This window comes from Narcine bancroftii, chromosome 1 (genome assembly GCF_036971445.1).
Source record: "Narcine bancroftii isolate sNarBan1 chromosome 1, sNarBan1.hap1, whole genome shotgun sequence".
Classification (NCBI taxonomy): Eukaryota; Metazoa; Chordata; class Chondrichthyes; order Torpediniformes; family Narcinidae; genus Narcine; species Narcine bancroftii.
The window spans coordinates 114,609,838-114,636,346 of NC_091469.1; the positions used below are offsets into that span (position 1 = coordinate 114,609,838).

The 26,509-nt window shown below is 40.5% G+C and overlaps 1 protein-coding gene across 1 annotated transcript in view; it reads left to right on the forward strand.

Moving 5' to 3' along the window:
* atg10 (ATG10 autophagy related 10 homolog (S. cerevisiae)) overlaps positions 1 to 26,509 on the forward strand; it is a 218,221-nt gene that overhangs the window by 139,109 nt on the left and 52,603 nt on the right. The window contains exon 6 of the mRNA XM_069936411.1: positions 22,570 to 22,699. Coding sequence (XP_069792512.1) covers positions 22,570 to 22,699 — 130 coding nt within the window. The remainder of the gene's footprint in view (positions 1 to 22,569; positions 22,700 to 26,509) is intronic.

The following is a 26,509-nucleotide window of genomic DNA, read 5'->3' on the forward strand; positions in this document are numbered from 1 at the left end:
GGTTGGTGGTGCCCAGGTGGCATGGCCTGCTACATTTCTCTGCCTTTCTATGTTCGTACTACAATCACAGTGTCTGCAGGCACTTGTGTTTCACTCCATCTACTTACCTAGCCCTTTAACCCTTTAACACCTTCCCCAAATCAGTAAATTATTTCAGGCTCTTCTAATTCTCTTCACAATTCATTCACCTTTTGTTTAGTACCGTACAGTGTTAACTTCCCTTTTCAATGTTGTTTCCACATCCTCCACCAGAGATATCACTGAACTGTTGCCTTACGCATCGGCTTGACATTGCTTTTCCCATGGCCACTTGGCCCCTCGATCTTTTTCCATCATCCAAAATTTACATACTGCCAATTGTCCAGAGAACCATAGAACACTTCCCCACAAAAACAGGCCCTCCTAGTTCATTTCCTTGGTGAATAGTCCACTTAACAGAGGGTAATCCCGAATACTGACATGAAACAAACATCATTCCTAACTTTGAAATGGACAATTATCCAAAGAAATTTTGAACCAACTAGTGTGAAAGTTGATGATGCAAAAGGATATTTTTTTTAAATGATTTAATGCTAGACATGTAGAAGTGGAATATATTTTGAACAAGCTGGTTAGCATATATTTGTAAATTTTTTGTAAAAGGTTCAACCTTAGAGAAAAAGAAATTGTATTAAAAAAAACGTGTAGACCATGGTCATGTGGTGGATACTCGGACATTTAGAAGGCATTTATTGGACATTAAGTCAAAGAGATTCATGATAAAAGTTGAGGCATGGAGTCGGGTGAAGATTGATAACAGATTGCAAATTATTAACACATAGAAATGAGGAAAATTAAGGGAAGTTTCTTGAACTTGGCTAATATTGTGGCTAGTAGTGATAATTGTAAATTGTGGATAATAATGGATTTTTAAAAATATTTTATTTAAAAGTTTTTCCATACATGTAATTAATGAATCATTTTCCAATAGATGTTTAAATTGAAGAAATTTTCATTCGTTACATGATGGTTATATGGATAATATTTTTGTACACTGAACTGCCCTTAGACCGTTACCAAATGAGGCTGAGGATTTCACATCAGAAGTTAGAATTATATCAGAATCCGAATTTATTGCCTTGAACGAGTCCTGAAATTCGGTGTTGTGCGGCAGCGTCATAGAGCAAACATTCATGTTATAATCATCTTACAACATTACTATAAAGAGAATTATAAGTAACAATGCACAAAATGTAAGGCAATATCTTTTGTTCATTGATTATTCAGGAATCTGATGGCAGCGGGGAAGAACCTATCCTTGTGCTGCTGAGTGCTCGTCTTTAGGCTCCTGTACCTTTTCCCTGGTGGTAGCAGAGAGAAGAGGGAGTGGCCTGGGTGGTGGGGGTCTTTGAGGATAGAAGATGCTTTTTTAAGACAACGCCTCATGTAGTTGCCCTCAATGGAGTGAAGTCTGGTGCCTGTTTTGTCGCAGGCCAAGTTTACAACCCCCTAGAGTTTATTCTTGTCCTGAGAGTTGGTGCCTCCGTACCATGCAGTGATACCACCAGCCAGAATGCTCTCCACAGTCCACCTGTTGAGGTTTATGAGAGCCTTCAGTGACACACCTCACAAAGTATAGCCGCTGGCGAGCCTTCGTTGTGATTGCATCAACGTGAAGGCTCCAGGACAGATCCTCGGAGTTGTTGACACCCTTGAATTTGAAATTCTTGACCTTTTCCACTACTGTGCCCTTGATGAGGACCGGGTCGTGTTCCCTGATTTCCTCCTGAAGTCCACAGTCATCATCGTGCTGAGTAAATATCGCAACAAAAAAGATAAAGTTTGCGATTAAGCAAATAAAATTCAGTGTGAACGGTTTTATTTTTGTTGGTTTGATCTAAATATGTATGCGATTTATATGTTCATAGTTAATATTCATTTTATTTCCTGCACCAGTTCAATTCATTTCATGAATGAAAAGCTTTTATTTGTCATATTTCCTATATAATCAAATTGAGTTTCATCATTTGTAGCTATGTGGCTTTTAAGCTGAGCAGGTGGTTCGCAAGTCAGACAGCGTGAAATGTGATTTACTGTGCAGCAATACTTTGAGATGTGTCAATATTTAATTTTGTGACCTGCAGTTACTTAATGATTGATGAATTTGTTGTGAATTTGCCTTTAAGTCAATGGGAAAGGCTGTCCCAGTGAAAGCTTCAAAGTATTGATTTAATACTGTATACGGCATGTTCAGAGAAAAATAAGAAAGATAATATCAAATTTACAGTGACAGCTTCTTGTATTTAAGATGCAGAATATTTTAAGTGTTATTAATGTGCACTAAATGTTATGTTTCTTTAAAATGCATCTCAAAATAAAATCCCAGCAGAACAAGACTAGATGCTCTCTATCCACTGCACAATTGCACAAACTTAAAAGCATTAAAAATAGAGATTAGCAGAATTGAAAGCTAAGAGGGCGGCAAATTCTTAGTAGGTAATCAGAATCAAAATTTATTGACATGAGCATATCACGAAATTCATTGTTTTGTGGCAGCAGTATTGAGCAAATGTTGCTATAAATTGCATTTCAAAAATAAATAAATAGTGCAAGAAAATAGGAGAAGGTGAGGTAGTGTTTGTGGTTCATTGTCCATTTAGAAATCTGATGGCAGTGGGGATGAAACTGTCGTTGCGCCGCTGAGTGCTTGTCTTCTGGCTCCTCTACCTTTTTCCTGACGGTCACAGTGAGAGGGCATGGCCTGGTTCAGAGGTTTCCAACCTGGGGTACATGTACCCCCAGTGGTACATTTGTACTTTTCAGGGGATACATTGGGTCTGAGAGAATAACCACTACTGTACAATACATGGTGTTGTTATCTGCAGTCAGATTTCAGAATGTCGTGTTTTTTTTAATCCTTAATTTTTAGGGGTACACGGGAACCTATAAAAATGCCTACAGTGTACAGAGGAACAAAAATGTTGGGAACCCTCGACCTGGTTGATTGGGGGTCGGGGGGGGGGTAGAGGCTGCTTTCTTAAGACACCGTCTCTTGGGGGAGGTGTGGCCAGGCTGAGAATCTGAGCAGACGTGTTTTGAAGGAGCTCTCCATAAAATGTTTTAAAAGATGGTCTGAAAGCTCAAAAATCAGAATTTTATCATCAAAAATGGATAAAACTAGTGCTAAATGACCAAGGTAACCAAAAACAAAATCTGAAGAAGCAACAGCTCAGCCCAGAACATCGAGTGAAAGTCCTTTGAGGAGTGGAACAGGAAGGACAAATCTGGGGGGGTTGGTCCAAGATATAGCCAACATCCTGATTAAGATGGAAACTTGGTGCACTTATTTCATGAGTGTTGAGTCACCAAGAAGAAACATATCAGAAAAGGTATCGGAAATTAAAGAAATCATAGAAGATTTAATGGAACAAATGACTCAAGTGGTGAATGAATTAGGGAAAACAATAGGCTCTAGAAGAAAAAACAAAAACATTGATGGACAAGATCAATCATGTGGAAAATTTCAGCAGATGTAACAATGTGAGGATAATTGGACTGAGAGAACGAATCAAGGGGAAAGACCCGGTGAGCTTCTTTGAAACATGGATCCCACAAATGCTAGGACAAAAAAGTTAAATGCAAAGTTGCAAATTGAAAAATCTCACCGGACCCTCGGACCCAGAAGAACCTGTGAACAGTGACCATGACCAGATCTGTTAAGCCTTTTTAAGTTACTGGGAGAGGGATGTGATCTTGGGAGCAGCATACAAATATTCAAAAAATAATAATTGCCCATTATTGGTGGACAATGCAAAAGTAAAGTTTTTTTCAGACTTTAACCCTGCCTTAGCCAAACAAAGAAAAGAATTTGATGAAGTAAAGAGACAATTGAGATCTAAAAACTATTCAATGACTTACCCAGTGATGTCAAGGGTGGATGTCTCAGAGTGTAATTGATGAATTTTCAAGAACAATGAAATGGAAGAATTTTTAAGAAAGTTATGAAAAAATTAAAGTCGCCAGATGAGAAGACTGAAAATACCATTTTAATATGAGACTAACTGAAAGACATATTTTTAAAAATTTATATTTAGTAGTACCGAACCATCTTGTTTTTACTGCTAGAAGAAAAATCATTGTAATTTAGTTGGAGAGCTCTCATAAGAAAGGAAAGTGGTGAAGTAGCAGGGTGGGAACTCCGATTTAAAAGGGGAAAATGGTGCCGGGAGAGGTGGGGTTTTAAAAATGGTGCTAAAGGGAGGGGTTCTTCAGAAGATTCGCAGGCTTTTTTCGTAGGCTTCCAGGTTCGATTATTTATGTCACCATCAGAGCTAAGGATATGTGTGTGTTTCTTAAAGGGGAAATGTGTATGTTTCTTAAAAAAAATTCTTAAAAGGGATATGTTACAGTATTTTTTTAATTAGAAAGATTTTATTGTTACACAATATTTGTTTGAAAAGTGGTATGGATAAATCATTAAGGTTTATTAGTCTTAATCTTAATAGGATAGTGAAGAGGAAAAGGGTCTTGGCATACATAAAGAAATTAAAAGTGGATATAATCTTTTTGCATGCAAAACATCTTACCAAATTGGAACAAGATAAATTAAAAAGAAGATGGGTAGGACAAATAATATTGTCTTCCTTTGGTACAAAGGCATGAGGGGTAGCGATTCTAATTAATTAAAATACACCAGTGTTAATAGAAGACACTTCAATTGATCAAGCCGGAAGGTATGCAATGGCTCATTATAAAGTTTATGGAGAAGCATGGGCATTTATGAATATTTATGCTCAAAATTATGATGATGAAGCTTTTATGAAGGACATCTTCTCTAAAAAACAGCAGAGGGAAGTCAAAATATATTGATTGGAGGAGATTTTAATTTTTGCTTGGACCCAATACTAGATAAATCTGCAAGAACATTAATGAGGGGAAAAGCAGCAAAAAGCACAATTTCATATGCAAAGGATCTAAATCTTATTGATATATGAAGCCAATTAAATCCCACAGAGAGAGACTACTCCTTTTACTCAATGATTCACATATAAGTATTGACTTATTTTTAATATCTGCCCAGTTAAAAAGTAGAGTGATAAAAACAGAATACCGAGCACTCACCACTAATATTAACTATTGCAATAATGGAAAAGCAAGAAAATGTATACAGATGGTGTCCTAATACTACACTACTTTAAACAACAGACCTGTGAATTTTTTAAGAGACAGATAGAAATATTTTGTGAAACATATCAGCCATCTTCTAACAATAGTTTTTTGATATGGGACATGCTCAAAGCATATTTGAGGGGACAAATTATATCCTGTACAATGAATCTTAAGAGAGAATATATGGGAGAAGTAAATAGTTTGGAGAAAGATATGATAGAATTAGGAAAAAAATCAAAGAACGGGACGACAAGAACACAGATTACTGGAGAATAAAAAGCTAAGATATAATACAGTACAAACATATAGAACAGAAAAGCTATATTGAAAATGAAACAACAATACTGGCATACAAAGTTTCATCTTGACAGCTGAAAGCAGAGGAGTCATCAAGAATGATAAATGCTATTAAAAACAGAGACAAACACTCCAACATATAAACAAAAGGAAATCAATTACATTTTTAGAAAATAATACATTAAATTATTCAAATCAGAATTACTAGGCGATGGGGGAGTTGACTGTGGATAGACAATGGAAAGCATTCACAGATCTAATGGAGAAATTGCAAAAATCGTTTATACCGGTTTGGCATAAAAATAAACCAAAAAAGGTGACTCAACCGTGGATAACAAGGGAAATTAAAGACAGCATTAGGTCCAAAGAGAGAGCATATCAACTGGGAGCAGTTCAAGATGCACCAAAGGAGGACAAAGGGATTAATCAAGAGAGCAAAAATAAATTATGAAAGTAAGCTTGCGGCAAATATAAAAACCGACTGCAAAAGCTTTTATATGTCAAGAGGAAAAGATTGGTGAAATCCAGAGTAGGTCCTTTGCAGTCGGAATCAGGGGAATATATAATGGGGAATAAGGAAATGGCAGAGCAATTAAATTCTTACTTTAGTTCTGTTTTTACAAGAGAGGATACAAATAACCTCCCAAGAATGTTGGGAAACATAGAGACTAATGAAAGGGAGGAACTGAAAGAAATCAGTATCTCTAAGGACATGGTCTTGAGGAAATTGATGGGATTGAAGGCAGATAAATCCCAAGGGCCTGATAATCTACATCCTAGGGTACTTAAGGAAGTGGCCATTCAGATAGAAGATGCTTTAAGAATTATTTTCCAGAACTCGATAGACTCAGGATCAGTACCCATGGATTGGAGGGTAGCTAATGTTACCCCACTATTTAAAAAGCAGGGTAGAGAAAAAGCGGGGAATTATAGGCTGGTGAGCCTTACATCAGTAGTGGGCAAAATGATGGAATCCATTATTAAGTATGTAATAGCGGAGCATATGACTAGCAGAGAAGGGATCGGATAGAGTCAACATGGATTTACAAAAGGTAAATCGTGCTTGACAAATCTATTGGAATTCTTTGAGATGGTGACAGGTAAAAGAGATGGGGGAGAGCCAGTGGATGTGGTGTACCTGGACTTCCAAAAGGCCTTCGATAAGGTCCCGCATAAACGACTGTCTTCCAAAATCAAGGCTCATGGGATTGGGGGCAAAGTATTGATGTGGATTGAGAACTGGCTGACAGGTAGAAGACAGAGAGTTGGGATAAATGGCTCATTTTTTGAGCGGCAGGCGGTGACCAGTGGGGTGCCACAGGGATCTGTACTGGAACCCCAGCTGTTCACAATTTACATTAATGATCTGGATGAGGATATTGGATGTAATATCTCCAAACTTGCAGATGACACTAAGCTAGGAGGGGTTGTGTGCATGGAAGAGGGGGTCAGGAAGCTCCAGTGTGATTTGGATAAATTGAGGGACTGGGCAGATACATGGCAAATGCACTACAATGTGGATAAATGTGAGGTTATCCACTTTGGTAATACAAACTAGAGGGCAGATTACTATTTGAATGGCAATAGATTAAGAGATGGGGAAGTGCAGAGAGACCTAGGGGTACTTGTACACCAGTCTCTGAAGGCGAGCATGCAGGTACAGCAGGAGGTTAAAAAGGCAAATGGTATGTTGGCCTTCATATCAAGAGGGTTTGAGTATAGGAACAAGGATACCTTACTGCAGCTGTACAGGGCCTTGGTGAGACCCCACCTGGAGTATTGTGTGCAGTTTTGGTCACCTTATCTAAGGAAGGATGTTCTTGCAATGGAGGGAGTGCAGAGGCGATTCACCAGGCTGATACCTGGAATGGCAGGAATGACTTCTGAGGAAAGATTGCGCAAATTGGGATTGTACTCGCTGGAGTTTAGAAGATTGAGAGGGGATCTCATAGAGACATATAAAATTCTGGCAGGACTGGACAGAATGGATGCAGATGGGATGTTTCCAATGATGGGAAAATCCAGAACCCGGGGCCATGGTTTGAGGATAATAGGCAAACCATTTAGGACCGAGATGAGGAGGAATTTTTTTACCCAGAGGGTGGTGAATCTGTGGAATTTATTGCCACAGAGGGGAGTAGAGGCAGGTTCATTAAATATATTTAAGAGGGAATTAGATCTATTTCTTCAGTATAAGGATATTAAAGGTCACGGAGAGAAGGCGGGGGCGGGGTACTGAACTTTAAGATCAGCCATGATCTCGTTGAATGGCGGAGCAGGCTCAAAGGGTCGAATGACCTACTCCTGCTCCTATCTTCTATGTTTCTATGTTTCTATAAGAAAAAAATGGAAGAATTTTTGTTGAATGTTGAACTTCCAAAGTCACAAGAGAGAGAAAGGATAGAAATAGACACTCCCTTTAAATGGGGAAAAAATTGAAAAGGCCCTGGGTACCCTACAAGCTAATAAATCACCAGGAGAGGATGGATTCCCACCTGAGTCTTACAGGCAATTTAAGGAACTATGAATGGCCCTGTTAATGGATGTTCTGAACCAAGCAGTAGAAACACAGATCCTCCCGGAATCATTCTCAACTACGATTATTGCTGAGTTAACAAAAAAAAGGGGCCCATTAAAAATCATCATATCGACCAATATCCCTGTTAAATGCTGATTACAAAATACTAGTGAAAGTGTTGACTAATAAGTTAGTCCAATATTTACCAAAATTGATACATGCAGATCAAGCAGATTTGTTAAAGGAAGACATTCCTCAAATAGTCTAGGAAGATTATTTAATACAATACACATGGCAAAATTTGAACAGAATCCAAGTTTTACAGTCTCCCTGGGCATAGAAAAAGCATTCAACCATTTGGAATGGCTCTTTATATTTAAAAAAATTGGAAAAATTTGGCATAGGCAGAATACTTCTAATCTGGATAAAAATTATAACCAATATTCAAATGTCAGCGCTGTTCCCCTTGATTAGATCGAGTAGACAGGGATAATTCCTGTCACCGGAGCATTTTTATTTTAGCAAATGAACCACTGGCAGAGACAATAAGAAGGGATCCAGAAACAAAGGGCTTAAAAGTTGGACAAGAAGAACATAAAATTAGTATATTTCCTGATGATGTGCTAATATACCTATCAGACCCAGCTAATTATTTGGAAAAATTACAAGGAACATTAAAAAAATATGGAATAATATCAGATTATAAAATAAATATGGACAAAAATGAGATAATGCCATTAACAAATTTTTAATACCAAAAGATACCAAAAAGGAAGTAAATTTAAATAGAAGATGGATGGAACAAAATATCTTGGAATAGCGACTGACGACAACTTATAAAATCTGCATCAATTAAATTATGTTCTTCTTCTTTGGAAGATAGAAAGGGTCCTGCAGAAATGGAGAAACTTATTAATTACTTCAGTGGGCAGGGTTAATTGTGTCAAAATGAAACTGATGCCAAGACTGCAGTATCTTTTTCAATCACTGCCTATTCTGTTACCTAAAATCTTCTTTAAACTAATAAATAATCATATAGACAGTTCCTATGAAATAATAAGATACAGAGAATCACACTGGAAAAACTGACATGGGACAACGGGCTGGGAGGACTTCCAGTTTAAAAAAAACTACTTAGCTGCACAGGCTAGATTTCTCGCAGCCTTCTTAATTGAAGACAACCCACCCCCCCCCCCCCCTTCCAGACTCAGATGGGAATGTACTCAATGGAAGAAGGGGAAGTAAAGATTTTATCTATATAATCTCTAGAAAAAAACAGATAACCCCATTTGATCAGAACACGACAAGAAATTAAGAATGTAGAGGAAAAAAAGTAGGGATATCAATAAAAGCATCACTGTAAAAATGTGTTATTTCTTATGAACATAGACAATTCAATATTAAATTTGTGATATTACAGAGGTATAAGATATTATAGCTTAACAACCTACAACTTTTGGTCCTGGAGAAAGGGCCAAAAACCAATAAAGGAATCTCAGGATTTTGAAGTAGGTGTTGATGGAGCTAGTGGAAGTTTATTCTAGAATAGTACCTACAAATTAAAGGCAACAAATGCATTCCCACTGGCTCTGAGAAAAACTTTCAGTTTTGTACACTTGGCTTTGAGATCACAGAGAAAACAGAAAGATTATTAAAGCCTTGGAAGTGATTTTGTTCTTGTAAGTTATTGTCTGTCTTAAACTCCTTCTCAAAACTAACTGTTATTGAGGACTGCAAGCTGTTTAAAGGAAGGAAGATTATACCTTGTGTAAAGCAGCTAACACTACAATCACTGTACTAAGAAAAATGGACTCAATTAGTATTGAGAAAATTTGGAATTTTTTTGGTTGTTGGCAGTATAATTTTATTCAACAGTCCTAAGTTAATGGTCCTGTCAATTTGGCTGGATTTCTTGTTGGATTCTTAATGCGTTATTATACGAGAATCTGTTGTTAAAGATCGCCCAGTCCATAGAAAAAAAGACAGAGAAAGGTTGCTTTTCATCCCTGTAACTTTCAATATTTTGGGGTTTTTGCACTTGCAACTTAAAGACCTGCAACATCGGGTCCTGCACTTGAGACCCCATAGTTGGGAATAAAGCTATTTTGAAAGCAAACATTTTGTGCTTCAAATGCATACAAAAGGAAAACGGTTCAAAGTTCCATAAAATTCCATCACTGTACACAATCGTGTCTGCCTGTCCCGCATCGGACTTGTCAGCCACAAACGAGCCTGCAGCTGACGTGGACTTTTTACCCCCTCCATAAATCTTCGTCCGCGAAGCCAAGCCAAAGAAAGATTACCACCACTGTGGCATCATCTAACCACACATAAGCTGCTGACAATAAGACTTTGCCGTTAACAACCAACATTTCCAATTTAAAAACATGCTGCGAAGTCTCTCTCTTTCACACACACGCAGCACTGTGCACGTCATTAGAATTTTATTTGAAATAGACTATATGCTCCACTCATTCCGAATAAATGCAGACAGACTCAAAATTCATTCAACATTTTGCACAATGATCATGTAAGTCAAGGCTGGCATCATAAAGAGAATTAAACGCCTGACTTAGCTTTAGAAGAGCTGCAGGTGGCAAGTGTTAGTGCTGAATCTCCTAAAAATTGTGCGGTATCATCTAACCATACACATGCTGCACTTCAGCGTCGTGGCTGCCCGCAGAAGGACTAGGTGCTTCTGGCTTTATTGAGGTGGCTGTGCTGGGTGCTGAAAAATATGTAGGAGGTCTTGCAGAAGCAGATAATTCCAGCAATTTTCCTATGCCCATTTCCCTTGATTTCTGTTGTGTATATTTCTTTAACAATAGATTTGTAAGGGAGGAAAGGTTATGCACACTTTCTTCAGTTTTAAATCTGGTGTGCACACTGCTCGTGATTTCCCGACGCAACTTCTGGAATAATGCCACATGCGCATGCGCGTTCCGTGCATACAACGTAATTTTGTTCTTGATGTCACAAGCGTGTGTAATTTTCTTTTCCTATTTTGGTTTTTATTTAGTTTAACAAAAAGGTAAGCTTTAATATGATAAATATCATTTAATTTTAAAAAGTTTTCAAAGGCTTGGCCTGCACAAGTGGGTGCATGGGGTCACGAGACCAAGTTTAGGAGGGAAATGCCCACTAATGTCCCACCCCCTCCCCTTGGTGCTGACACTGGCCCCAGGACAGATCCTCAGAGATGTTGACACCCAGGAATTTGAAGTTCTTGACCCTCTGTCCTGTGCAGGGAGGAACATTGTTAAATCTGTCACTCAAAAACTTAAGAGATATGTTTTAAGATCCAGAAAAGGTGGGGTGGGATAGGGAAGATGTAAAGAAAAGAAAGGAAGAGTAAATGGGATGGAGTAAATGATCGACATAAGAAGTGATGATAACACAAAGAATAAGGGATGGTAATGGGACATTGTTCCCTGTCCCGTTCCTTGTCCCTTTTGGTTAAAGCCATCATTCCTTTTGTCATTTAATTTAATTAAAATTTTAATTTAGTCATACAGCACAGTAACAGGCCATTCTGACCCACAAGCCAGTGCCGCCCAAATACCCCAATTAACGTACAATCCCCATACGGTTTGAAGGGTGGGGAGAATCCCATGTAGAAAAGGGTAAAATGTACAAACTCCTTATAGGTACCATCAAATAATTGCTCCTCATGTACATTCTTATCAGACGTTTTATTTCTCTCTAACAAACAATACTGATGATAGATTATCGATCCAAAACATTAACTTTTTTTTCTCTCTCGTTAGATATTCCTCATCTATTGTTAATTCCCTGTTTCGAAAATCATTGTTACTTTGCTTTTATATCTTGTGCTCAGATTTTTGATCAGTGATGATGGATATCAATGTCCCTGTTAACAAACAAAACAAAAATAAAAATGGAAAATACTGGAAATATTTAGCAGGTCAAATAAAGTCGATAAGACATAGAAGCAGAAATAGGCTATTCACCCGATCGAATCTGCCCCGCCATTTAGTCATAAATTGATCCATTTCCCACTCAACCCCACTGTCCTGCCTTCTGCCCAAAACCTTTGATGCCCTGGCTAATCAAGAACCTGTCAAACGTTGTCTTAAATATACCCTGGCCTCCACAGCTGTCTGTGGAAACAAATTCCACAGATTTACCACCCTCTGGCTGAAGAAATTCCTCCGCATCTCTGTTCTAAGTAGACATCCTGAAGTTGCGTCATCTTGTCCTGGACTCTCCCACTATGGGAAACACCTTTCTACATTTACTCTGTCCATGGCTTTCAACATTCAAAATGTGTCAATGAGGACCCCCCCCCCTCCCCATTCTCCTAAATTCCAAAGAGTACAGCTGTCAAACGTTCTTTTCATTCCCAGAATCATCCGAGCGAGCCTCCTTTGAATCTTTTCCAATATCAGCTCGTTTTTTCTTAAGTGGGGAGCCAAAAATATCCTCACAATAAAGTCTCAGTTTCATATCCATACTCTTATATTCTGTTCTTCTTGAAGTGAATGTCTGCATTGCATTCATCACTGTCTTAACATACCAGTTTACCTTCAGGTTAACCTGCATGAGATCTCCCAGCTCCCATTGCATCTGGGTATTTTCAATTTTCTCCCCATTTAAAAAATAGTTTGCACGTTTTTTTTTCCTACCAAAGTGCAGGACTGTACTTACATTTACTACTTCTCTCCCCATTCTCCTAATCTATTGAAGTCCTTCTGCAGCCTCCATGTTTCCTCTACACTACTTGCTCCTCCACCTACCTTTCCATCATCTGCAAAGGTTTTGGACCTAAACTCTAATCCTGTTTCATTCTCCACAGATGCTGCCTGATCTTCTGAGTGTTTCCAGCACTTATTTTTACTTTTTATTCCAATAGCTGCATTTAAAAAAAATTCTATCTCATATTTGGAGTCGACAGAATGCTGAAAAAGTACTTTACATAGCAGTTAGTACAACGCATTCACAGCGCCAGCGACCATAATTTGAATCCAGCACAGTCTGTAAGGAGTTTGTACGTTCTCCCCATGATCTGAGTGACTTTTCTCCATGTACTCTGGTTTCCTCCCACCATACGAAGTTGGCCAGATAATTGGATGTGTTTGCGCGGCATGGGTTTCATGGGCCGGAACGTCCTTCTATCATAAAATTTAAAATTAACATTTTACTCTTTCTCTGTAGACATCCGTTCTTTTGATCCCTTGCATTTGTACTTCTGCAAAATGGACATGTTAGCTTAATAGTTATGTTGCTGGAGTGAATAATCCATAGCCCACAGTCATAATTCAAACAATGTGAAATAAATTTAAGTCAGACACAGGTAAAGAAATTTCATTATTATCACTTCCTGTAGCTAATGAATCCATCATGTATTCTACCAAGGAGCACATATGAAGGAGTACTATATATATTTGGTGAGGTATCTCCATGCTCATCATTTAGAGTATTCTATTGGTAGCACCACTGATCATACCAGGTGAACCCAGTGAGACATAATTACCAGTTTGGGCTTGCGGAAGGTGATATGAAGGCATGTCCATTTAACTACATGCTAGACAAGCTAAGTCTTTGCAGTGAACTGGAATTCACTGACTATCTATTGTTCAGGTGGCTGGCTCCTCCCTCACCTACCCCAATATAAACCTTGGTTTTCCCGCCTTACCTCAGATTCACCTGAGGAGTATTGTTTCTACAGGCCATTGAGTGTAAACTATTAAAAGCATGTTTGTACTCCTCACTTGTCTCTGAGGGCAATCAGTCATGTTTCAATTTTAATAGCTTAACTTTGAAGCATGATGGTAGCCATGTTGAAGCCAGGCATGGTCCAGGTTGACCCTCTGCCCCCTGAGGCCCTGGAAGAATTCGCCTACTGGCTGGAGTGCTTCCAGTCCTACCTGATGGCCACACAAGACGTCTTCAACTCTGATAGTCTCTGGAGATTGGCACTTCTCTCTCGAGTTGGTCCAAAGGGTATGCTGTCATCAGAGACTGTGCTACATACGAGTTGGCCATAGAAGGCTTGAAGGCCCACAACATGAAGACCCAGAATGATGTGCTGGCAAGGCACCAACTCTCTCGACATCAGCAGTGTCCGGGTGAGTCACTGGATGATTATATCCTTGAACTGTGGGCCCTGACCAGAAAAAGCAACTACGAAGTGACCACGACCTGGGCGAGAGAGGAGGAAAGAATCCAGGACAGCCTCGTAGCAGGTCGAGGTATATGAGGCAGCGACCGCTAGAGTTGGGGAAGGAAGACTTGGCCAGTACCCTGGAGCTGGCGAAAGCACTCGAGCAGACCCAACTGGGAGCTGATGACCTCATGGGTGAAAGTGGCACCTTTTCAGAGGACCAGGTCATTGGGGTGCCTGTGACCCGCCGCCCCCCCCCCCCCAGCCCCAGCACTGACCGCTGCAGCCACGCACAACTGGGGGTGCTACTTCTCTGGACAGGCACAGCACTCCCATGCCCAATGCCCCATGAATGCTCAGGATGTGGTAAGCGAAGGCAATGGGTGAAGGTTTGCAGGGCCAAGAGGAACCCAAAGAGGACGACCGTGTGTGCAACCCCCGAATCATAGTTTGTCCCATGTCCGAGTCCCAAAGAGCCAGGCTCAGCCTCTCCATGCTGCCCGCCACCAACATCTTGCTGCACCTTGTGGCAGGGCCTGCCACCAGCGGTAGAGCATCATGGGAAGCTACGGCGGCCATTTTGCCATACCTCTGTCCGTGGCCAAGTGGAGAGAGTCGATATCAGCATGGAGCGGTAGGGTTTCCGGAGCATTGGCAACGGTCGTCCTTGATCAGGCATTACCTCACCAATTGAATAACTCGATGATGGAGGTGAGGGTAAACGGACATTTGATTGATGCTTAGTAGACACTGGCTCCACAGAGAGATTATAAACTCTGTGACGGCTCTGCAGTACAGCTGAAGAGCGTATCTGATGGACTATCATATTTTTTCCTAGCTTCACACTCGTTCCAGGTGTATTGTAAGTTCTGAGTGTATGTACTGAAGGATTTGTGTGCTCCTGTGTTGCTGGGCCTGGATTTCCTGTGTCACATTAAAAGCGTGACCATGGAGTACTCTGGCCCACTCCTCTTATCATGGTGTGGAATGGAAGGTCCCAAAAGACGGACGCCACATGTGGTCTCTCCACCCTAAATATCAATTCCGCCCCCCCCCCCCCCCCACTGTTTCTGAACCTGACTCCTGGTTGCAAGCCAATAGCTACAAAGAGCAGGCGATACAGTGTGGGGGATTGGGAATTTATCAGAGCCGAGACACAGTGGCTGCTCAAAAAGTAATATCTTTGAACCTAGCAACAGCTATGGAGAGCCCAGGTGGTAGTCATAAAAGCGAAAGAAAAGTCCAGGCTAGTGATTGACTATAGCCAAACAATTAATTGTTTCACAGTCCTGGATGCTTACCCCCTCCCTCAAATTTCATACATGGTAAATGAAATTGCACAGTATTGGGTCTATTTGACCATCAACCTAAAAGCTGCATACCATGAGTTACCAATCCATTCGGAGGATCATTCCTACACAGCATTTGAGGCAGACGGATGGATCTATCAGTTCCGGAGGGTCCCTTTTAGCATTACCGATGGGGTCTCGGTCTTACAGAGACAGATGGACAAAATGGTCAACGAGTACGGGTTGAAGTCCACCTTCCCTTATCTCGACAACGTCACCATTTGTGGACACTCTCTGGAAGACCATGATGCCAACCTCCAGAGATTTCTCCACATGGTCAAGGCCCTGAACCTCATGTACAACTTCAATAAGTGCGTGTTCCAGATGAAATGTCTGGCAAGCGTGGGCTATGTGGTGGAGAATGGCATCATTGACCCAGACCCCGATCAAATGCGTCACCTGTTAGACCTCCCAATTCCAAAGACCATGAAAGCCTTAAGGAGGTGCCTGGGCTGCTTCTTCTACTACACCCAGTGGGTTCCTCACTACATGGATAATGTCTTCCTCCTCTTAAAATCCACCTTTTTCCCATTTTCTCCATCCATGTTGTGGTCACTCCACGATGAGCTTTGCCACTCAGGCATCACCCGCATGGCTCATTTCATCAAGGCACACAACCTGCCCTACTCCGTTGAGATCATCAGGGAAATGACCAGGTCCTGCCAGGTCTGTGCGGAATACAAGTCGCATTTCTACCGCCCCGACAAAGCGCTCCTGATAAAGGCATCCCACCCCTTCGAACAACTCCGTGTCAATTTCAATGGCCCCCTCCCATCCACCAATGGAAACATCTACATACTCAACATCATCGATGAGTACTCACATTTTCCATTCGCCATCCTCTGCCCAAACATGGCCATCTCTACGGTCATCAGGCCCTTGCATTCGTTTCACCATGTTCAGGTATCCCAGCTGTATCCATAGTGACCAGGGCTTATCATTTATGAGCAAAGAGCTATGCCAGTAACTGCTTGTAAGGGACATTGCCTCAAGCAGGACGACTAGCTACAATCCCTGGGTGAATGGACAAATTGAAAAGGTGAACGTGAGGTTATGGAAGGCCATGAAATTGGCTCTCCGTTCCAAAGGCCTTCCAGACTCACACTGGCAAGAAGTCCTACCCATGGTGCTCCACGCCATAAAATCGCTCCTCTGCCCAGAGGACTGCCTACCCAGCTTGGCTAATGGCACCAGAGTCGAGAGGGTGCACCTGCTGCACACCAATTCAATGTGGTGTACCCTGACGGATGAAAGAACACCGTCTCAAAGACCTGGCACTTGCCAGAACTGAGGATCCAATGCCTCAATTGAGCCAGGAACTACTGAGTACCCCACTCACTGCTTGGGAAGTGGTCCAATCCTCCCCATGACCTGAACCAGAGCCCTTGAGACCCACTAACCCTGTACGACAGAGCCCAAAGTCCTGCAGTACTGCGCTGCTCAACCAGAATTACCAGACCCCTGACAGACTTAACTTGGAAATATTTGTAAAGTATTAAGTTTTTTTTTTGAATGAATGGTCTCTGTTTTTCAGCCGCAGGCTCAATTCTGAAGGAAGGGGTGAATGCAGTGAACTGGAATTCACTGTCTATGTATTGTTCAGATGGCTGGCTCCTCCCCCATCTACCCCAATATAAACCCTGGTTTTCCCGCCTTACCTCAGATTCACCTGAGGACTATTGTATCTTCCAGCCATTGATTATAAGCTCTTAAAAGCGTGTTTGTACTCCTCACTAGTCTCTGAGTGCAATCAGTCATGTTCCAGTCTTATAACATGGGCATGCACAACCACTCTGTAAACTGTCCGAGACGAAGCCTCATCATTATTGAGTTATTTGCTGTTTCCAGCACCTTAACTGACATGGGATTGTAAGAGCGCAGCAGTGAAGCAGTGTGGGTAAGTGTTGAATATAACTATCTCAACAACTATCTAAATCATCAATCACCATCAAACTAAACTGCCAATTCTTGTTCGTTGACGAATATAGAAAAGCTCCTTCAGAAAATTTAGTGTGAACAGTATAAATCTGCAAAACACAACTTGCAGGCATGCTTTGAAACAAACCGTTATGGGAGCAAGGTTTCCTACAATTGTCGAGTCTGACCACGGCAGCTTGCATTGACATTCACCTTTAATGGAGTAAAATGTGACAAACTGCTTCACCATGAAATGTGAAGAGAAGTTTGGGAAAACTTGGTAAGATCTAAGTTTTATAAGTAATCTTGTAGGAAGGAATACCAGAGCTTAAGGTCAATGCAGAGGGGTAAGGGGTCAATTGACTTGGTGGGTTGGGGAAGAGAGAGTGAAGAGTAAAATGTGACAAACTGCTTCACCACGAAATGTGAAGAGATGTTTGAGCAAACTTGGTAAGATCTAAGTTTTATAAGTAATCTTGTAGGAAGGAATACCAGAGCTTAAGGTCAATGCAGAGGGGTAAGGGGTCAATTGACTTGTTGGGTTGGGGAAGAGAGAGTGAAGAGGTTGGGGAAGAGAATATGTGCAATATAAAGAATGAAAAGGTTTTTTACACATTGAAATGATCCCAAAATTAGTGGATTAAGTCAAAGCTCTGAAGCCTTGAATCATCCAATGCAAATAATGATGCATAATTAAAAGAAAGAAGCAACTTTACCAAAACCACTGAAGCTATATCAATGACAATTATATAAACACATAATCCAGTGGTATCCTGAATTACTTTTTATATTTAAACAGAAAAGCCTGAGCACAAGCACAAAAAGGCACAACTGAATTGAAGATCCTCCTTCAGACACAAGTTCCAAGTGTCTTCTTAATGCCTTTTTTTTTAATCTCCACTCTCCCTGAAGCAAATCTTTGGCCAATCTCTCCAGTTCAATCAAGGGAGAATTTAGTTCACTATTCACATCCATCAATATTTTGGTAGCAGAGATCATTGCTTCAGAAGTAACCACACCTCAAACTGCTTAATATGATAATAAAATCAGCATCTATCAAACAATATGGAAAACATCTTTCATTTATTAATCCTGGCCAAGTACCACAATAAAAGCCACACAATCAAAGCAACTAATGGAAGGAGTTGGTGGCTGTATCCTCAAAAACGAGTTACTTAACCGCACAGTTTGGTTTCCTACAGAATTTCATGTGTAAGATATTATTACAAACCTGGGCTCAAGCAAGATTTTAATTTCAAAGATGAGACAAGAATGACCACTGGATGGAGAATGGCATCCACTCCACTGAAATGAACTCGTGTTGACAGAGGGTGCAAACTCCTTGATCGCTTATGAAAGCTTCCAAGTGTTAGAGAATGAAAACTTGATCAATCTCTCAGACTTTAGCAGGGCTCTTCCTCATCGGGGTAAAGAACAATTGAAATATTTTGATGCAAGTGCACGTCCAATGGTTTGTAGCTCACAAGGTCCAATTCTACAATTGGAGCAGAACAGAATGAGAACAAAACGCCCCATTACTTCATCCAATAGCAAACTCTTCTTTGGTGGGTAAATTTATATTTGGCTTGCTAAGAAGTTCTCTATTCATTGTAAAAATTCAATTCTCTCCGCTTTTGACCAATTGGTATTGTGGTCATTGAAATCCATAACTGTTGCTCCGGGATTTAATCACCTTTCTCCAACTTCTTTGTGTGCACCTTTGCAAATTTCTCATTTCACAGATGCTGCCTGATTCTGCTTTTTTGCTAATATTTCAGGTTTCCAGCATCTGCAGTTTTTTTGATTATCATTTGTTAACATTCTTGGTCATCTCCAAATGATAGATTGGGAGAGTGTGCAGCAACTGCTTAATATGTGCTATACACACAATAAAAGGACACATATAGTGGTCTTTAGCAAAGATCCAATGTCATCGCTTTATTTCTTCATCCTAACAAACCACATTCCGGCCCCGCAAATGCGCATTAACTGCAATGCTCTTTCTGCTCCTTGTTCCATCCTGTCCATGTGCATTAATATTTCCTGAGCATTGACACTGATGCGTCATCAGCAAGACCTAAGCCAATTCTACGCAAGGCCTGCATAAGTGCAGCCGCGATAGTTCCCCTACGCAACTTCCAAATCCTACGAGGTAGCGATTGTTTGGATTTGACCTGCCACATAACACTTTGTTGGGTTGATAGTCCCATCTGATATGGTCCGGTACTGAAACATAGGCGATGGTTAATCGGATTGACTGGGGTCTTGAAATTTCTTTGGTGTAGATTGTGACGTAGATGGCTGATTCTTGATATATACTGGTTTTAAACGGTCAATCAGGACGGTGATTCCACCGCTCCAGATCACAAAACTTTAGGGCCAGAGATAAACAATCTGTCAGTCAACATAATTGGCTGGGTCAAATGGCCTAGTCACAGTAGCCAGTCCATTATATTTATCAAGCAGTGTCAGAGTGGTGCCATAGACCATCTCTGCTGCTAAACAACCTAAATCTCCTTTTATGGTTGTACAATCACCAAGGAGGACCATGGGCAACCGTTTGCTGTATTGGGATGCATCACCCCCCAGTTGCATTGGAACTAGGCATAGGATCTTCTTCAGCCAGAGGATGGCAAATCTGTGGAATTTGTTGCCACTGGCAGTTATGGAGCCCAGGTTATTGGGTGTATTCATGACAATAAATTCTGATTTTGATGTAGGCTGACCAATGCCTTTTAAAGCCTAAGCATTGCATCTTTACTTTTATATTCTTTTCCCCTTGAAATGAATGCTAGCATTACATTTACCTTCCTTACTACTGGCTCAACTTGCAAGTTTGGGCGGCCCTGTTAGTGTAGTATTCAGCGCAGCGCTGTTAGAGCTCCAGCGACATGGGTTCGAATCTGGTGCTGTCTGTATATTCTCCCCATATCTCCATGGGTTTCCTCCAGGTGTTCCAGTTTCCTCCCACCCTTCTAAATGTACAGGGATTTTAGGTTAATTTTGGGGTATTTGGGTGGCACAGACTCATTGGCCAGAAAGGCCTGTTACCATGTGGTATGTCTAAATTTAATTTAATTTAAAATATTACCTTTAGGGAATCCTGCACTAGGCTTCCCAAGGCACTTTCTGAATTTTCTCCCCATTTAGAAAATAGCCTCTGCCTTTATTTCTTCTTCCAAAGTTCATGACCATACACTTCCCAACACTATTATTTCAGCCACTTCTTCCTCCATCTTCCCAAACTGTCCAAGTCCCTCCACAGACTCCCTGCTTCCATAACACTTCCAGCCCTCTTTGGATCAACCGCAAACATGGCCACAAAGCAATCAATTCGGTCATCTAAGTCATTTACATACAAGGTGACCCCACACCAACCCCTGCAGAACATCTCCTTAATTCCCAGTCTTTGCCCTTCGCCCGTGCTAGCACCTTTGCTGGAATACTCTGCCTTCCTATCTTACTAAGTAGCCTTATGTGCAGCTTCTTCTGTCAAAGGCCTTCAGAAAATCCAAATTAAAAAGCATCCATTGATTCTCCTTTCTATCTCCTGCTTGTTCTTCCTCAAAGAATTCTAACAGATTTGTCAGGCAAGATCTCCCTGAAGGAAACCAGCCTGTTTTAAGTACTCCGAAACCTCATCCTGAATAGTAGACTCTAGAATATTGCCTGCCACTAAAGTCAGGCTAATTGGCCTATAGATTCCTGTCCTTCGCCTCTCCCTTAGAGTGGAGTGATAGTTGCAATTTTCCAGTCCTCCATTGTAGCTTTGTAATTTGTCACTCCCATTAAGGCCTTTAACTTTGCATTTTCTCAACTCTACCTATAAGAATTCAACATCCTCTTAGTCTATGTCCCTTCTTGCTCAGAATTTGATTGGATATTTTACGAACAGGGCCACCCCACTGTGAAAATTAATTTGCACTAATAATAGAATAAACAACAGAACCAATTAAGTGTGCAACAGTTTCCTTTATTCAGCCCTGTTTAATGCTAGCAGGAGTGAGGAGTACAAAGAAAGAATTCAGTAACTCGTTCTCTGCACTGATCCCCACTCAAAGCATACAGAGTATTGATCCCATTTTTAGACACCTTTGAGCAGGGTTTTTTTATGAGACCCTACAAGTTTCACACGAGTTTCATACAGCTGGTGATTCCTGTTTTTACAATTTATGTTCCCTTGTGGTGTCTGCAGCAAGCTGGCTAAAACAGCATGTGCTTACTTCTTTTATTTAGTTTTACTACGTTCTATCTCTCTAAAGCAAAGGGAAGGTCATGTTAGAAGGCAGTGAAGTTCTCACCTATGTTACAAGGCAACTATATTCTCCCCCATTTCATTAACCCTTTGTTAAGCATATTCGTTAAACTTCCACACCACCCCCTCTTCCGACTTGCCAGTCTTTTTCATTGGATGTGTATCCTGGGATGCTGAGCTTCCAGCTGCGATTCTCCTTCAGCCATGTATCCATTATGCCCACAACGTCATGCCTTTCTTTCATCCCTTCCATAATAAATTGAAAAGCTTCTACGTTCCAAAGGCTCTGTGCCTAACATGCATGAATGAATGTTGGATGGCTTGAAATTTCAATTTTCCTATTTAATAAAAGAATAAATGATAGGTCATGTTTCCCGTAGACTTCAATTGTGTGCACTGCATCTCAAATTATTACTAATTTAAGGGCAAGTTGACAATGAAAAATTAGGCTTTATTTCAGCTGTTATCTTTCCAATTTTGACCCTACTGGAAGTACAGCCCCAGGTGGGAAACAAGTTCAAAATAACTACATTTCCAAGATAAACTTTTTTTAAAAATGCTTTGTTCTAATGATAAATTTTATACATTTTTTTCCCAGATTTTTCCAACTGTTTCTGTGCATTTGCTTTAACAGTTCATGGTCACATTTAAACAAATGTTCAGTGTAAAAGCAATTGTGGTGATATGTAGAACGAGTGCACAATTTTAAAACAAAATATTTTCACAAATGCTTTGTATTTAATATTTGAATGAATTGCAGGCTAAAGTTGTTTTTATTGGAAAGCAGTGGAATTAAATTATGCAGAGCTTCTGGTCAAAATGTTTTAATGATATAATGAAATAAAATATTGCAACACTTTGTCTTCAGCAACATCTCATCATTTAATGCACTGAACTTGGAATTATAATTACAATGTAAGTTAGCGTACAACATTAAGCAATGTTTTATCTTGGTTTTCAGGTGGAAAATGTTAGTGGTGACACCGAAGAAGCCCAGGTCACGATGTCCGAATTAATTCGATACGAGTACCATGTTGTCTACTCCAGCAGTTACCAGGCACCTGTGCTGTATTTCAGAGCTTGTTATTCGGGTATGTTACGCTCAATTAAAATGGATTTTAAGCTTCAGTTAACTTAACATTTAACTGCCTAATGTTTTAAACTGTACTTTCTTTAATATATTCGCCTTTCTAGTCCTCGTCATTCTGGCTTTTGAACATGCTTCTCTTTGCTTTTGTTCATCATATTTTCTTGGCTTGCCTGCCATCTTAGTTTAACTTTGTGCTGCTCCTCTGTTGCATACGTCTCCCCCACACAGCTCTCCTTATAATGGCTTTCATACACTTGAACAGGCCTATAACCTTCAACTTGTGTCATTTTACTTGCCTCAGCATTCAACTGTGTCTTTGTTGCTGGAGTGTGTCTTTTTCCATTTTAAAATACATGCCTCTTACAATAAATTTTACTCTCTGTTCTGCAATACAGAAATGCACTGAAGAAGCATTGGTTGCATTTTATCTCCTGTTCATGCTGTGTGACCTGCTGAGTTTCTATAGCACAGTTTGTTTTTCCCTCAACCCCAGCTGTTATTTCAACATGCAGCATGGTAACAGGCCCTTTTGGCCCACGAACCCGTGCCGCCAATTGACCAACAACCCCGGAACGTTTTGAAGGGTAGGAGGAAATCCCACCTGGAGGAAACTCACGCAGAGATGGGGAGAACGTACAAACTCCTTACAGACAGCAACAGATTCGAACCCTAGTCACTGGTGCTGTAACAGCATTGCGCTAATCACTATGCTATCTGTGCCGCCCTCCATGTTAACCATGCCACCCTTGTTTGTTCAACTTATTCATTCTACCTAGTTCTCCAACCAATCATTCCTGGCCTCTTTCCCCTCTCTTTTCATCTTCATATGTGTGTGATAGAATATTTGGGAATTTTTTTGGAAGATAAATTGGTAAAATTAGAGTAGGTTACATGCACACACTTTAAAACAGATCTTATTTGAAATACTGAAGAATTCATATTCATTGACTTTACAGAAATTATGGAGAATGCTATGCACATTTTACAAGTAGACGCTAATTGAAATAATGTTATGAAATGAATGGACTATTGTCTTGGAAGAACAACCAGAGCAAGGTTGTCTATTTTGGACTTTTTTGCAAGGCTTTTGACCTCTCTGAAAAGTGCTAGGTCATTGAGAGGTTATTGTTCATCAAAAACAACAGATGGACAAAAAAAAAGACTGACTCCTATTGTTTGCTGGAGAAGGACGGGGGTTTTGTAAGTGAGAGAGAGAGAAGGACATGCCGCTGGCATTTTGAATCACAGATAGAGAGAGAGAGAGATAGAAGGGAGTCTTTGTGTGTGACACAGGAAAGTTGTAACAAGCCAGGAGAAGCTTGTTGGAACTGAAACAGAAGCTCCAGAGTGGCAGATGGCTGGAAGTGCTATCTGTCTGATGTTTGACTTGGAATAAGTGGAACAGAAAGGAACTCTGTGATGGCCTGAAAGAAAGAGGTTATCATCTGGAGAACCCTGATGGGGCAAGTTTCATTAGCAAGACATTGAGGTAACTGTTAGTGATACCTCAGTTGTGGAAATCCTGGAATAATACATCTCTCTCTCTCTCTGCAAACCTACAAGAACCTTCCTGAGTGGTAAACATTTACCTTCTGAGCACCAAAGCCTGGTGAACTTTATACATGTTAAATTCTGTGCACATTGTAAGAATTGCCTCCAACCAGAGAAGTTAGAAGAATGAGAAGTGAGATTGAACTGTGAACCAAAGAACTGTGTTAAATTTACACACACATTACATACATGTGAACTTAGAATTAGAAGGGGGTTAAGTTGGGTTAGTTAAGTTAATAGTCATAAGTTAAAGTTTGATTCTGTTTTCATGTTTAAAGATAATTAAAAACAACTTTTGTTTAAGTAACTACTTGTCATGGTGAATATCTATTGCTGCTGGGTTTTGGGGTCCTTTGCGCTCGTACATGTGCTTTTCACATAATGCTCCCTGATCATTGGACTCAAAAGCAACATCTTCTCCTTCATTCTCTGGCTTTGATAAAGCATCGCAGCACCTGACTGAGCCCAGTTTATTGTTATCATTATCCACATTCCAGCTTTGCTGTCCCGTCTTGCCTTCCCTAGCTCTCAGTGCTTATCCTGCCTCTGCCCTGGATTTCCTGGTGCACTTGCCTCCCTCCCACATTTCATCTCCTACCCTCCCCTGCTTCTCTGCTGGACTTCCTGCCCAGACCTCCCACACCACTCTGCCTCCCACCCCGTTGTCCCAGCTCATCTTTCTCAATCACATCCTTCAGTCACATTTGCGCATATAAATCTTCTTGAACATCATCACGTGAGGCCTCATTCCTCTCATTTTTCTCCAGAAAAGAATGACCTGTCAAATGAATGAACTGAAGTGGAAGAATTCCTATGTAAACACCAACATAAACCCATTAGGCTGAATAGGTTCTTTCAAGACAATAAAGTCCAATGAATTCATATAAAGTACCCGGCCCATTCGTTCTCCAACTCAGTGGTTGGTTCTGAAGTGTTAAAATACAGATTATTATCTAAAATGGAGTAAAAACAGGAAATGCACCATTTTGCAAAGTATGGTTCCACCCCCAACCCCACATCATATATTGTCAGAGGATTAAATGTAGTCAGATCCATCTGATCATTCTGAGCAGAGTGTAAACACGTTTTCCTTTTAATCAGACAGATCTTTCGCTCTGACGCCAGTGCTAACCAGGGTGTCCCTGTGGAAATCCCAGTTTGCATGCTGGCTTGAGCCTTAGGCAGTAATTTTTAGTAGCAGCTGTCCATTTGATGGACTGCTCAAGTCCAATGGAAGAACCCAGTCCTCAGCAAGCATGCCAACTCTGAGGTTGGAAAGTTTGTCTGATGAGCTTATTGATGCAAGCACACAAGTACCATTTCAACCTGAATGGCAGACAGTGTCTCGTTGGAAAATGGCAAATAGTTCTTGTTTTTAGTGTTTAGATTTGCTTCAGTCGTTCTGTTTTTGTTTAGTATGTGAATGTCATCAGTGTTGTTGACTGTGAGAGTTAAGGACCTGCACAGGGGATGACACTGAAGCCAGGGTGCAGCCATGCCATGGGCAGAGGTTTGGCCAGTCCAACCTATCACTTGCTCTGACCATGAACCCACACACTGTAAGACCTTGATGAAATGCTGGAGATTGCGCTCCATGGATGACTGTGCTGAGGGCCTCGTCGGAACTTTGCGGCAGAAGGCAAATGATCACTGGTCCTGGGGTCACGGAAGGTCTGGCCTGTTATTCAGCTTCTTTCAGGGTGTAATTTGAATAATAATTTACATCAGAAATGCAGACTTTTACAGTGAGAATCAAATGGAAATCTGGGTCTGTTGAGAGAGATACTGATGCTTGCTGAAGTCTGACCTTACTCTTGATTCAGAAAGAGGAAAGGACACTTTTGCAGAATTTGATCCTGATCAATATTGAAGGCATCCCGATTTCTACCCAGCATCAGTCACTGTTATTTTAGCCTAATGTCTCTTCCAGTGTGGAAAACAGCTGTGTTAACATTGTACTCTTTGGCATATCAGTGTTCGCTTGAATAATTAACCCATACGCAACATTAAATCTTATTGCTCTCAAGGAAGTTGCTGAAGTTTTGTGTTCTTATACTGTAATTATTGAAATTATATTCTTCTGATAAATTACTGAAAAGTTGATAAAATGTTTGAATTACAACTGATTTCATTGAGTTTTCAATATGTATTTTTAAGTAATTAACAAGATTTCACAGAATACATTTCATAAAGTATCAACTTGGAGTTATAATTCACTGACAGGCGTACATAATAGAACTTCTCATTTCTTGAAATATTC